Below are 13116 nucleotides of genomic sequence, written 5' to 3'. Positions count from 1 at the left end.
GGACAGTAGCAAATTTCCCTCAAGTGGATGACCTAAGGTTTATCAATCCGTAGGAGGCATAGGATGAAGATGGTCTCTCTCAAGCAACCCTGCAACCAAATAACAAAGAGTCTCTTGTGTCCCCAACACACCCAATACAATGGTAAATTGTATAGGTGCACTAGTTCGGCGAAGAGATGGTGATACAAGTGGTATATGGATGGTAGATAAAGGTATTTGTAATCTGAAATTATAAAAACAGCAAGGTAACTAATGATAAAAGTGAGCACAAATGGTATTGCAATGCGTTGAAACAAGGCCTAGGGTTCATACTTTCGCTAGTGCAAGTTCCCTCAACAATACTAACATAATTGGATCACATAACTATCCCTCAACATGCAACAAAGAGTCACTCCAAAGTCACTAATAGCGGAGAACAAACGAAGAGATTATGGTAGGGTACGAAACCACCTCAAAGTTATTCTTTCCAATCAATCCGTTGGGCTATTCCTATAAGTGTCACAAACAGCCCTAGAGTTCGTACTAGAATAACACCTTAAGACACAAATCAACCAAAACCCTAATGTCACCTAGATACTCTAATGTCACCTCAAGTATCCGTGGGTATGATTATACGATATGCATCACACAATCTCAGATTCATCTATTCAACCAACACAAAGGACCTCAAAGAGTGCCCCAAAGTTCTACCGGAGAATCACGACGAAAACGTGTGCCAACCCATATGCATAGGTTCATGGGTGGAACCCGCAAGTTGGTCACCAAAACATACATCAAGTGAATCACGTGATATCCCACTGTCATCACAGATATGCACGGCAAGACATACATCAAGTGTTCTCAAATATTTAAAGACTCAATCCGATAAGGTAACTTCAAAGGGGAAACTCAATCCATTACAAGAGAGTAGAGGGGGAGGAGAAACATAAGATCCAACTATAATTGCAAAGCTCGTGATACATCAAGATCGTGTCAAATCAAGAACACGAGAGAGAGAGAGAGATCAAACACATAGCTACTGGTACATACCCTCAGCCCCGAGGGAGAACTACTCCCTCCTCGTCATGGAGAGCACCGGAATGATGAAGATGGCCATCGGAGAGGAGTTCCCCCTCCGGCAGGGTGCCGAAACGGGTCTAGATTGGCTTTCGGTGGCTACGGAGGCTTCTAGCGGCAGAACTCCCGATCTATTGTGCTCTCGGATGTTTTAGGGTATATGGAGATATATAGGCGGAAGAAGTACGTCAGGGGGGGCACGAGGGGCCCACGAGGGTGGAGGGCGCGCCCTAGGGGGGGTGGGTGCGCCCCCTACCTCGTAGCTCCCTCGTTTCTTTCCTGATGTGCACTCCAAGTCCATCAGGTTGCTTTCCTTCCAAAAATAAGTTCCGTGAAGTTTCAGGTCAATTGGACTCCGTTTGATTTTCCTTTTCTTCGAAACCCTAAAATAGGCAAAAAAAACAAAAACTGGCACTGGGCTCTGGGTTAATAGGTTAGTCCCAAAAATGATGTAAAAGTGTATAATAAAGCCCATAAACATCCAAAACAATAGATAATATAGCATGGAGCAATAAAAAATTATAGATACGTTGGAGACGTATCATGTGGTGGTCGAAACCCAACTCTCTCCGGCGATCCGTCGAATCCTATGGTTGAAAGATGCCCTTTTCTTATCCCCCCGACCACGATGCTACATGGGAGGCAGTGCAACTTTAGTGCGAAGTCCATGGCTTGTAGTTGTGGAGTGCTCGTTGGACAAATTATTCATCCCCGACGTTGGCTTGCTTCATTCTGTACGGTTGTTGTTTCAGACACAGTTGCAATTTCTTTCCCAATTGGTAGCCTCTTAGCATAAATTAGGGGCAATTTGTTTTTTTTTAGTTTGAGTCATGTGGTTTGATGCTATGTACCACTGCTTGATAATAAATGAGGCATTTGTGTTCTTGGGAGCACTCCCCATGTTAAAAAAAATATACTAAGTCTAAAGCGCCGTCAAAGCGACCTAGCAATGTCGAATGATTATGGAGAGACCGGGAGAGAAGCACTAGGTAAGACGAGCTCCGCGGACATGGGAATGCCTACCCCGCATCGGTGTCAAAAGACAACCCCGACTCTTTTTCATTGCATACGGATTTTTAAATTCATGAAAAAATTAAAAAGGAAAATATAGGCATGGGTTCACATGCATAAAAAGGATATACTAACTGCCAGTGCCTAGCAAAACACACAGACACACACACAGAGCAAGTGAATAGTACATGAAACTGTTCCCTCAACTATACCCCTTCCTCATTGGTGAAATTTTGCAAGAGCCTAGCTGTACCCACCAACTTTTGAACACGTTTTCTTGTTCTTAGAAGAGCTTTACACAACATATAAGATGGATGTATGTATTCACCTATATAAAAGGGTCATATTGGATAAAGCTGGATGCGATGACAATGTCGATGCAAATTCGATGACTTTTGTGGCGCGCTTGGCATTTGCCTCCGTCGGAGATACGGCCAAAATCAAGTGTTGATGTAGGTTTCGATATCGCCGTTTGTTTGTTTGTTTGTTTGTTTGTTTGTTGAGATATGAAGCATGTCTAGACATGTATGGCGACACAGATGCAGGGAAAAGAACATGGACACATGATGAATGAATCTTCAGCACGGAAAAGAAAGGCGACGCCCTGACGCTCAAGCCAGGGTGGACGCCGGCCGGGGAGAGAAGGGTTTTTTGTTGGTTACATTTTGGTTTTGGGGATTGGATGATGGGTTCTAGTTGAAATTTGTACTACGTGGGAGTAGTAGTATGTTTGTTTTGTTTTTCATTTGCAGTGGTGTTGTGTGTGGATGAGGATCCCATGTCATCCCAGCCCCAGCACACACACACACACTGTTGGTGGTGGTGGGCGTGGCCGTCTCCTCCACCAGACGGACCTCACCAGAGCGGAGCAGAGGCAGAGACCACCTCTCCCTTTCTTCCTCCTCCTCCTCCGCTTTTCCCCTCCTCCTGCTCCGTCCCCGGGCCGCGGCCGGCAGATATTTCTCCCCAACCGATCCGAATCCCGCTCGCCGCCCGATCCCGCTGCCCCCGTGCTCCGCGGCCCGGTCCGGAGACCCCGAAAAATCCGCCCTTTTCCCCTCCTCCTCTTCTTCTTCTTCTTCTTGATTCGGAGATCTCCTCTCCGTCCCCTCTCCCTCCCTCCCTCCCTCCCACCCTCTCTCTCCCTCCCCCGGCCGAGCGATGATGGCGTCCTAGCTAGTTGTCTAGCTGGCCGCGATGAGGAGGGCCGGCGGCAAGGACGGCGGGGAGGACAAGGTCATGGGCCCGCTCTTCCCCAGGCTCCACGTCAACGACACCACGCTCAAGGGCGGCGGCCCGCGCGCGCCGCCCCGCAACAAGATGGCCCTCTACGAGCAGTTCAGCGTCCCCTCCCAGCGCTTCGCCGCCAACGCCGCCAACACCGCCCCAGCCGCCGCCCACCGCCCCGCCGCCAGCTACGCCGCCGTCTCCTCCGCCTCCGCCGGACAGGTATCCCTTCCTTCCTTCCTCCCACCCATCTTCTCCTTTTCTTTCTTTTTTGCCTCTATGTATGCACGTATATATTTTTAGCCTGTCCGCTGATTGGATTGGATTGGATTGGATTGGATTGAAACCTAGATGCCGCCTGCCATGGCCGCCGGCGGTTGCTTCAGCAGCAGTGCAGTGGGGGCTTCACAGTGTCAGTGTTAGACTAGGATGCCTCTATTGGCTTGGCCGGCATGTCGTCTCGCCTTGCCGCTCGCTCTATTGATGCTCTTTTGATGTATGTATGTATGCGAATTTAGCGACACACGCATGGTTGTATGATTACGAGTGCCGTGAGATGCTTACGATGTACGTATGGTTGGCTCTCGACGAGTGATTCTTTATCTGTTAGATACCTTGCGTTGATTATCGCTTTCCGGAGTTTGGCAGTTTTCTTTTCTGAACGCTAGTGCAGTGACGGTTATGGGGCGCATCCGGGTACATGGTTGATGATTCCCACGATAGGCATCAGGGATGTGGAATTGGAAGATTGTCTGTCACTTCTGTTTGCACTTGCACACAGCAAAGATGATGAGTTTTCAGTGAGACACGACTGGGCAATGTCTTCATTTGTAATTGTATCCTAGAGTACATTCTTTTAAACTACTACTTATTACTAACTTGCGCCTTTTTCTTGTAGATTGGTGGGATCGACAGACCTCTCTTTCCATCATTTTGTGTGCCTTCAAACGAACCTGTGCGTTTGCCCGAACACATCAAGACCAACTCGAGTGGGCGGGATGGCCATGCTACATCTGGGAGGCTTTCCACCCTGCTTAAGAGCAAGGACGCCTATGCTGCAGGATCGACTGCTGAGTGTAGTAGTTCACAGCGTAGAGACAATAACAGCAACAACAACAACAACACGAAGAATTCTTCTGGGAAGAAGTTGACTCACGATGATGATTTTACGGTTCCTTCTGTCTTCTGCTCTGGAGTGCGCCCTCGCTCCAACCATGAGGAAGTGAGGATCCAAGAGAATTCCACACCCTTCCCAGCTACAAGTCCGTATAAGAGTGGGCCTACGCTGTCCAAACCAACTGCAAAATTTCCCAACACCGACAAGAGGTACCTGGAAGGAAGGAACGCGTCGGACACGAGATCAATGGACTCTCCAAGTATTATCAGGGACAAAGCACCAGCAAACACAACGACAAACTTTTTGGAAGCTGAAGAGAGGACTTCATCATTTCAATTTTCTGCAGAGAAGACAATGGGTAAAAGAGACGACAAAGGCTCTTCGTATAGTAGGGTAAAAGAGACGAGCAGTATAAATGTTTCTGATAAGCAACATTCCCGAAACGAGGGGCATCAGGCTAGAACAAGGAATGAGAATGCTGCTGAGTCTCAGAATGCTCCAAAGGCTGGAAATGGGCCATACTCTACTGACATCGCATGCAACGGCGCTTCTAAACTGTCGGAGAAAGGCCTAAGAGAGACTGGTGAAAAGAGAAAAAGATCAACCGGACATCACGATGTGCAGAGGGATGATTCCTCGGATTCCTCTGTGGAATCTCTGCCAGATCTGGAGATCTCTCCAGATGATGTTGTCGGTGCTATTGGTCCAAAGCATTTCTGGAAAGCAAGAAGAGCTATCGTCAAGTAAGTATTCACCACTTAGGTCTTGTCCTTTCTGTCTTCGTGTTTTTGAAAGGTCTGTGTGCACATAAGCTTGGTGCTCAGCAAATGAGCCAGGCAGTCGAGCGGATTAGATCTTCCCATTTATACATGCTGTATCATCTCAAATCACCCTACTGTACACATGCAAACACAAACACGCATGCACATTTGTCATGTGCATTCTATGAACATCTCTTTTCCTTTTTGACAGACTGATGCTTAAATGTAGTACTCCCATCCATTCCAAAATATAAGGTATTAGTTTTTTCAAAAGTCAAACATGTGCATGTTTGACCAAGTTTTTAGAAAAAAGTGTCAATATATACAATAACAAATTTGTATCATTGGATCCATGACGGAAAGTATTTTTGTATTTTATTTTATTTTGTATTGTAGATGTCGATATTTTATTCTATAATCTTGGTCAAACATACATAAGTTAGACTTGCACGAAAACTGATGCACCTTATATTCTGGAAGGAGGGAGTATCTCTCTTAATCACTATAACTTCCTTTCTTGTTTTGTAATCACTTTTCTTTGAACTCTATACAGTCAGCAGCGGGTTTTTGCTGTCCAAGTGTTCGAGCTGCATCGACTGATCAAAGTGAGTCTGCGCCACCAAATATATAGTAGCCTGTGATTCTTACTCGCCACAAGCGGGCGGTTAGCTTATTGATGTATTTTGTGTTGGGAGGCTGATATAGCCATGTTATGTATGTGCTTGCAAGCAGGTGCAGAAGTTGATTGCAGCATCTCCACACCTACTTATTGAAGGGGATCCGTGCCTTGGCAGTGCCCTGGTGACAAGCAAGAAGAAGACGGCTGCAGCCAATGTGGAAAAGCAGCTTCTATCAGCTAAAAGCAAAGACGACGATGATGCACAGCTTACCCTGCAGCAGGCGGAGTACTCGAAAGACAACACTGAAGGAAACCAGGCTTCACCATCTCAAGACAATGATGTAGTCGAGGTCCGGCATGAGAACCAAGCTGCATCAAACGGTGCGGTTAGCAGTAACCCTCCTGCTATGCCTGCTCCTCCCGACAACAAGCAGAACAACTGGTGTGCTCCTCCGCCTCAGAATCAGTGGCTCGTTCCCGTCATGTCTCCGTCGGAAGGGTTCGTCTACAAACCATACACAGGGCCGTGCCCCCCGGCAGGAAGCATCTTGGCCCCGTTTTACGCAAGCTGTGCTCCTCTGAGCCTGCCATCTACAGCTGGGGAATTCATGAATTCTCCATACGGCATCCCTATGCCTCACCAGCCGCAGCACATGGGCGTCGGCGGCCCACCAGCCATGCCCCCGATGTACTTCCCGCCTTTCAGCGTGCCAGTGATGAACCCAGTGGTCTCATCCTCCGCAGTGGAGCAGGTGAGCCGCGTGGCCGCAGCGCGACCCAACACTCATGTCGAGCACCACTCAAGGAGCTCGTGCAACATGAGGAACGAGGCCGTGTCGGCCGGCGGCGTCTGGAGGTTCCACTCGTCCCGCGGCAGCGAGCTGCAAGGGAGCAGCGCCGCCAGCAGCCCTTTTGACAGGCAGCAGGGCCAGGGCGAGGCGAGGGGCCCTGCCGCGGCCGCACCTGCGGCGCCCCTCCCTACGTCGTCGGCCGGGAACGGGAACGCGGCCCAGCAACCCCAGGTCTCCTCGGGCAGCCAGGAGAACCCGGTGGCGGCAGCGGCCCGTGTGATCCGGGTGGTCCCGCACACAGCGCGCACCGCGTCAGAGTCGGCGGCGCGCATCTTCCGGTCGATCCAGATGGAGAGGCAGCAGAACGGCCCGTGACCGAGCGACCGCATGCGGTGGTTGGCCGGCACAAAGAAAGAAAGGAAGGAAGAAAGCTTAGCCAATTAGCGCTTGGGAGTATGTTGTTATTTTTGAGCAGGCAGGCAGCAAGCAAATAGCATTCCTATATATTTGTCCCTCGGTGTCGGTAAAAGCGAATTTTTGGCGACTGTAAATATGCAAAGCAAAGCAGGACTTGCCAGAACAGAATGAGTGCTGGTTGGGCAAAGCAGGACTTGTATCTATCAATCTATCTATCTATTTATGCCAGAATGAAAACTGTAACTGTTAGTGTTAGGTGTATGTATGTCTCAGGCAAAAAGAAGTGAAACCTGGGAGTGATGGCTCTGCTATATTATCTATGTATGTGCAGCTATAGTGCCTGCTGATATCTTATAAAAGAAATTTGGTATGTTTCTTTTTTTGCCCATTGTGTACTGTATTGTTTATTTTTGTATATTGGGCCAACCTGCCAGATGATTATTGCCAACCCCAGGAAGTGAGCCAATACCTTACTGTTACAGTTTTAAATTTGTGTTTGAACTTGGATTTGCAAATGCTGAAAGTAGCATATTGTATTTGAGAGTTTTTTTACAACTTCCAAACACAGTTACCACATTTTGATTTGTATGACAGGTTAGATGTAGACTAAACGAATTGTTCTGTCATTTATTATTTTCTAGTGAAAGGGAATGCGATTCTTATTCCAACCTAACAATAATAATACTAGTTTGTAGCTTCTCAAGTCATTTATATACATGAAAAACACATTAGTTATTCTTCTTCCCATAAAAACAACATAGATTTTATAACACATCAGATTCAAAATTCACCCATGGAATAAAAACACTCTCAGAAAGGAAGATCTGCTCCCATCAAAAAAAGAAAAAAGGAAAAAAAAAAAGGAGCATCTGCTTTCTCACTATATTGGATTGATTCAACAAGAATAAAACATTCGCCGCCGTGACACAAGGCGATGTGCGTAAAGCTTGCGATAAAAAAAAAGAATCGACTGGCACTCTATTCTGTACCGAAAACTCAAAACACAAAGATTGTTTTGCTACGACACACTTCATCTGTTATATCTACACACACACACACACTACTAGGCTAGCACCACAGCAATGCCCAAAAAGGCTGGCTCTCTGTTATTGCACCGCCTCCTGCGAATCACTCCTGTTCCTGCGACCGAAACCGCACCTACACACAAACTCAGGGACCGGACCCTCGGCCCCGGCGACCCAGGGATGCGCGGCCACGGCCTGCAGGGTCATACGATCTCCCGGATCTGCGAGGAAAGCACAAACGACACCACTGTTAACACAGCAAGCACACCTTCATTGCAAAATAGAAAAACCCTGCAAGGAACACCTTTGTAGAGCAGCCTCTGCATCAAGTCGGCGAGCTGGGGGCTCGTGTCGCCGGGTATTTCCACCGGATCATTGGCGATCTGTCCCACAGCAGCGGAGCGACCTTGGTGAGTCTATGCGGTAGGTAAACTGAGAAGGGAGTAACGTATATTTCGCACCTTGTCGTAAGTTTCCTGCAGAGTTTCTCCAAGGAATGGATATTTCCCGGTGATCATGCAATACAGGGTAACACCGACTGCCCATGTATCAGCTGTTCTGCCATGGTAGGCTGAACCTGCAGCAGAAGGGAGGCGGAAAATTGTTCATCACATTAAGCAAGCTCATGCCATGGCCAGAGAATATTTTAGCAACTTCTTATATTTATTGGCATCACACCCACAACCCAAGCCCTTTGGTTGCTTACAGTTGTTTGGGGCTATGGGTTTGTTTATCTTTATCTGCTGCAGTTATGCAATCATTTAGCTGTGGAAACACCTACAGCACCATGCTACCAATATTCCAAAAACCACTGGTGTTGTACTTCAGATGGATACTTTGGTAACTGGCTGATTGTGCGTGCCGCCTTTTATACCTTGACAGCACTCTGGTGCAGTGAAAACTGGAGTACCCGGAGACCTCCAAAGCATATCATCGTCATCCTGCAGCATAATCAAGTACCCCAATGTGTAAAGCACCAAGCTAGGAGGCTCGACAACCCTACTAAAAATGGTTTACAACACTGAATCATCAGACTACATTGTCTACTCGACTAATGTTCAAAATTCCCAGAGTAAGTGACAATATCGTTCACGTATGCAATTTGCAATCTTAGATTTTATACAAGAACAAATTGTGAAGCCCAAGATTATATACTTTGCTAGACTAAAAAACTTCACCCTGCCAGTGAGAATAAATTTACTGGCATAAATAAAAAATACAACTACAATATTAAAAAAGGACCTCAAATATCTGGCTAACACTGAAGTCCCCTATCTTCACATTGCCAGTACTTGTGACCAAGAGGTTGTCTGGTTTAATATCACCATGAATAATGTTCTGCATAAAAACACAAGAAAAATAAGTTTTGTATCAAGCACACAGTGCAAAATTTGTGACATGGAATGTAAACTATTGGTAGAAACCTATTCCGGCGATCCATTATGTACCAAAGTGTGTGCACAAACACATATACTGAATTAGAATTCAACGGTGGAATATGCCAACTACGAATAAGTGAGCTTCATATGGCAACAGACAAATCATGCTTTGATGCATATCGCCGCCCTAACTATTTATTAGATGCCACATTTATATGTAAATACAATCAGAAAAGTATATTTAAAACCATAAACAAGACCACAAGCATTATACTCTAGAAGAAAGCAGGTTTCACATCTCCCCTGTTTTCTGTCATTGGCTTTAAATAGGACTCTGGTTTTCTCTGCAAGAAACTCAACAATCAAGCACTGTACTAAGAAATATGGAAGCTGAAAGCTCAACCCTAAACGTTCCTACGAAAGCAGCAAGCATACCATTCATACGCAAGTCGGTACATTTGACTGATATATTATGCCTCCTAAAGCATGAGGTGAGCATTGATTATAAAACCCAGGCTAATGTTTGCCTGTGCAATCAGGTAGCTCGGAGACAGAACAACTCAGTCAGTAGCTAAGCAAACATGGACTTAACAGTTTAACACTATGAACAGAAAATCTGTCTACTAAGATAATTTACGCCGACCATTTGAGCTTGCTGGTCAGCTTCACGCCAACATAACTAGGTTCAGTGGAAGGGAAAAAATATGTGAAAGCTAAAACATGCTGCTTCAAATAATGATTGTCTAACAAACTTAGAGCTCTTCAAATATCTTTGTTGAAATTTCTATTTGACATGATCAAAGTGCTAATAAAATAGACACTGTTATTATATTATTAGCACAGAATTAACCATGATGAACCATTCCTTGGTGAAGAGTTTAAAAAGTCTTACATGAGAGTGAAGATACATAACACCAGAGACAATGTCCCGCAAGTACTTCCTGGAAGTAGCTTCTCCTAAACCTATGCTGTTATTGCACACCATTTTCCCCTCAACATACTCAAGAACTGCCAATGGGAAGGGAAAAGAGTAAATTGCAATCGTGTAAAATAACGACCAAGATGACAACAAGCCTGCTAAAATAGCGCCATGTTAGAATAATAAAGCAAAACAACGAGAGCAACAATAAATACCCATGTAGAATTTATCTGTGTTTGGGTCGTCAATCACCTCAATGAGATTTACTATATTGGGATGATCCAACATTTTCATGAGGGATACCTGTATCCGATGCAATAAAAGGGTAGCTAATTAGAGAACTTGGAAAACAAATACGGTAGTTGATTCTCAAGTAAAAACAGGATGCGGTACACTGTATATATGCAACATTTGACAAATGCTACTAATAATATGCTTCTGCCTTTTGACAGAAAGATAACTGAATTTTTTAGTACAGTTATTATATAGTGGTGATGGCAAAATCCTTTGGAGCATCCCAAGGCAAATTTAGCACAATTCAGCTTCTTGATAACAAACATCAGAGCCAGTGAAACTAAAGCGAAGGAAAATGGTCACAGGTAATATTGAAATAAACAAAAAAAGACGCATACTAAATGGGTGCACAATCCCAAATAGATTTCTTCTGTAGCTGTAAATAATGTGTGCCTATAGAGAAAGTACTAACAGTATTTATATCTTCAAAGCTCAGACAAGTACATTCCCAGAGAACTTTGCACACGCCATAACAACACAGCAAAGTGACAGGTCTTATAGAGGGAAATACTAGTTTAACAAAGAGTTACTCACTTCCCGAAGAACATCTGTCATGGCCGTTTCTGACCGCACAACACGCACTTTCAACATGTAGGGTTTACTCAACACCTGAAATAGATAGAGTTCCGTCAAGTAGACATAGATAGCACTGTGCAGCGGGTGCAGAAAGAAATGTCGAAACCACCTACCTTTATTGCATATAACCTTCCGTCCTTGATGTTTCGGTATTTAACCTTGTTTGTTTAGAATTAGAATGAAATCAAAGGAGAGGTAATCAGCGAGGGAAGTAGTGGTACATAAATAGGTAGCAGCACACTTGACAAGGGTCTGTTGTTGTTATTACCACTTTGCCATAGCTCCCAGCACCAATCTTGCCTAGGTGAACATACTGGTTGATCATCTTACAGCCGGTTGTTTCGTCCTAAGGCAATGCCAAAAGGAGAAGAGGGGAGTGATGATTATACTTGTCAATTCAAAAGATAAAAAGGGAAAAAAATGCTCTCATACAAGCCATGAACCATTGATTGACTAGGCACGCAACGGGCATGGCATTGCTATCAAATCAAAACCTGGTCAAGTTGTTGGATAACTTGGCAGAAGAGTGAGCGATGGCCACATTGCGCTCTTGGTCTAAAGATAATCCATGTGCGCTACCAACTACGTCCAGCGGATCATGTGTGATCGATTGTCAACGGATGGAAGGATTGATTGCTTTGTGACCAACCATTGGAGAAATGAAATGAATGAACGGGTAAAAAAAACAGAGTTGTTGTTGATGGCCACATTGTATGTACAACCTCCGTTTCAGTTTACAAGTCTTGCGCGTATACTTAGGTTACCAATTTTAACACCCTAATATAAACTATATAACACAAAAATTATATCTTTTGAAAGTAGAAACTCCGAAGTTTATGTTGGTATATTTTTTTGTAATATATGACTTGTATTAGGTTGGTCAAATTAACGACCTAGGGGTACGCGCATGCCCTGTAAACTGAGAGAGAGGTAGTACTCTTGGTCTACAAATAATGGGCTCCATGTTACGGCGCTCAGCGGCTAAATTCACCAACGGAGCGGAAGGATTTATTTGTAGGGACAAACCATTGGAGAAATGAAAACAGAGTTGTTGGTGGTGTTAATGAGCTTACCTCTGAGCGGAAGAGCTTCCTGGTGTCCCTGACGAGGCTGTCCCTGCAGGCGAAGCCGTTCCGGACCCGGGAGAGTATGATGTCCTCGGACCGCTTGCGGGGCGGCTCGTCGTCGCCGTCGCTCTGGCGGAGGAGGTAGTCCTCCTCTTCCCTCTCGTAGAAGCTCCTGCTCTCGTCGCCGAGGAAGCTGCTGCTGTTGTCCCCGGCGTAGAAGCTGCCGCCGTCGCTGGACCTCGGCAAAAGCAGGACCTTGGACGGCGCGCCGTCGCTGTCTCCGGCGGCGGGGCGGTGGTGCAGCTTGCTGAGGAAGCCGAAGCAGCTGCAGCAGCAGCAGCTCATCCTGGTGGTCTGAATGGGCGGCCGGCGGCGCGGATCTGGCTGCCTGCTGGCGTGTGAGAAACCCTAGCCTGGCCTGGGCGCAGGGGAAAGGAACAAAACACAAGGAATTTCGTTTTTGTTTGCCAAAATTTGGGCAAAACCAAACAAATTTCATTTCTTTATTTTTATTTTTATTTTTATTGTTTTTGTTTTTGTTTTTGTTTTCGTTACAACAACAACAACAACAACATCGGGAATGAGGACAGTTCTGACGATAAAGACTCCTGAACTTACGCCCGGGGCTCGGATATTTATTCGGCCAAAAGCTATTACTAGTTTTACTTCAGAGATGCTAAAGCACACAAGACCTTCAAATGGCTCTCGAAATCCTCGGCAACAATGAAAATCAAGGTATTCGGATGACTACTGCTCTCGAATCGACTAAACACCAGAAATATACTTAAATGAAAACACTATCACGGTGGAGATAACTATAGATGTATTTTGTGTGGGCAGCCTGATGAAGAAACCCT

The 13116-nt window shown here is 45.6% G+C and overlaps 2 protein-coding genes across 2 annotated transcripts; one reads left to right on the top strand and one right to left on the bottom strand.

The window, feature by feature from the left end:
* Positions 1-2867: 2867 nt before the first annotated feature.
* On the top strand, positions 2868-7381 carry ELF3 (hydroxyproline-rich glycoprotein family protein). The gene is made up of 4 exons (XM_048696523.2): positions 2868-3516; positions 4193-5154; positions 5726-5777; positions 5905-7381. Exons 1-4 carry the CDS (start codon positions 3265-3267, stop codon positions 6955-6957), a joined length of 2319 nt encoding a protein of 772 aa, XP_048552480.2. The 5' UTR covers positions 2868-3264; the 3' UTR covers positions 6958-7381.
* A 456-nt stretch (positions 7382-7837) lies between these two features.
* LOC125532470 (serine/threonine-protein kinase GRIK1) lies at positions 7838-12711 on the bottom strand. Its single transcript, XM_048696524.2, has 11 exons — positions 12266-12711; positions 11461-11538; positions 11306-11350; positions 11151-11225; positions 10538-10625; positions 10296-10411; positions 9267-9362; positions 8899-8965; positions 8486-8601; positions 8329-8407; positions 7838-8245 (listed from the first exon to the last, which is right to left on the bottom strand). Exons 1-11 carry the CDS (start codon positions 12602-12604, stop codon positions 8106-8108), a joined length of 1239 nt encoding a protein of 412 aa, XP_048552481.2. The 5' UTR covers positions 12605-12711; the 3' UTR covers positions 7838-8105.
* Positions 12712-13116: the final 405 nt, after the last annotated feature.

This window comes from Triticum urartu, chromosome 1A (assembly GCF_056163025.1).
Source record: "Triticum urartu cultivar PI428250 chromosome 1A, HENAU_Tu73, whole genome shotgun sequence".
NCBI lineage: Eukaryota > Viridiplantae > Streptophyta > Magnoliopsida > Poales > Poaceae > Triticum > Triticum urartu.
This window is presented reverse-complemented; position numbering and strand designations above follow the sequence as displayed.

Bases quoted from the DNA above. Each gene is read 5' to 3' on its own strand.
- ELF3 (XM_048696523.2), top strand. From the start codon at position 3,265: ATGAGGAGGGCCGGCGGCAAGGACGGCGGGGAGGACAAGGTCATGGGC. The intron at 3,517-4,192 runs GTATCCCTTCCT...TTTTTCTTGTAG, and splicing joins CCTCCGCCTCCGCCGGACAG to ATTGGTGGGATCGACAGACC. The intron at 5,155-5,725 runs GTAAGTATTCAC...AACTCTATACAG, and splicing joins GCAAGAAGAGCTATCGTCAA to TCAGCAGCGGGTTTTTGCTG.
- LOC125532470 (XM_048696524.2), bottom strand. From the start codon at position 12,604: ATGAGCTGCTGCTGCTGCAGCTGCTTCGGCTTCCTCAGCAAGCTGCAC. The intron at 11,539-12,265 runs GTAAGCTCATTA...GCATTGCCTTAG, and splicing joins GGAAGCTCTTCCGCTCAGAG to GACGAAACAACCGGCTGTAA. The intron at 8,408-8,485 runs GTGCGAAATATA...GCTGTGGGACAG, and splicing joins TGCAGGAAACTTACGACAAG to ATCGCCAATGATCCGGTGGA.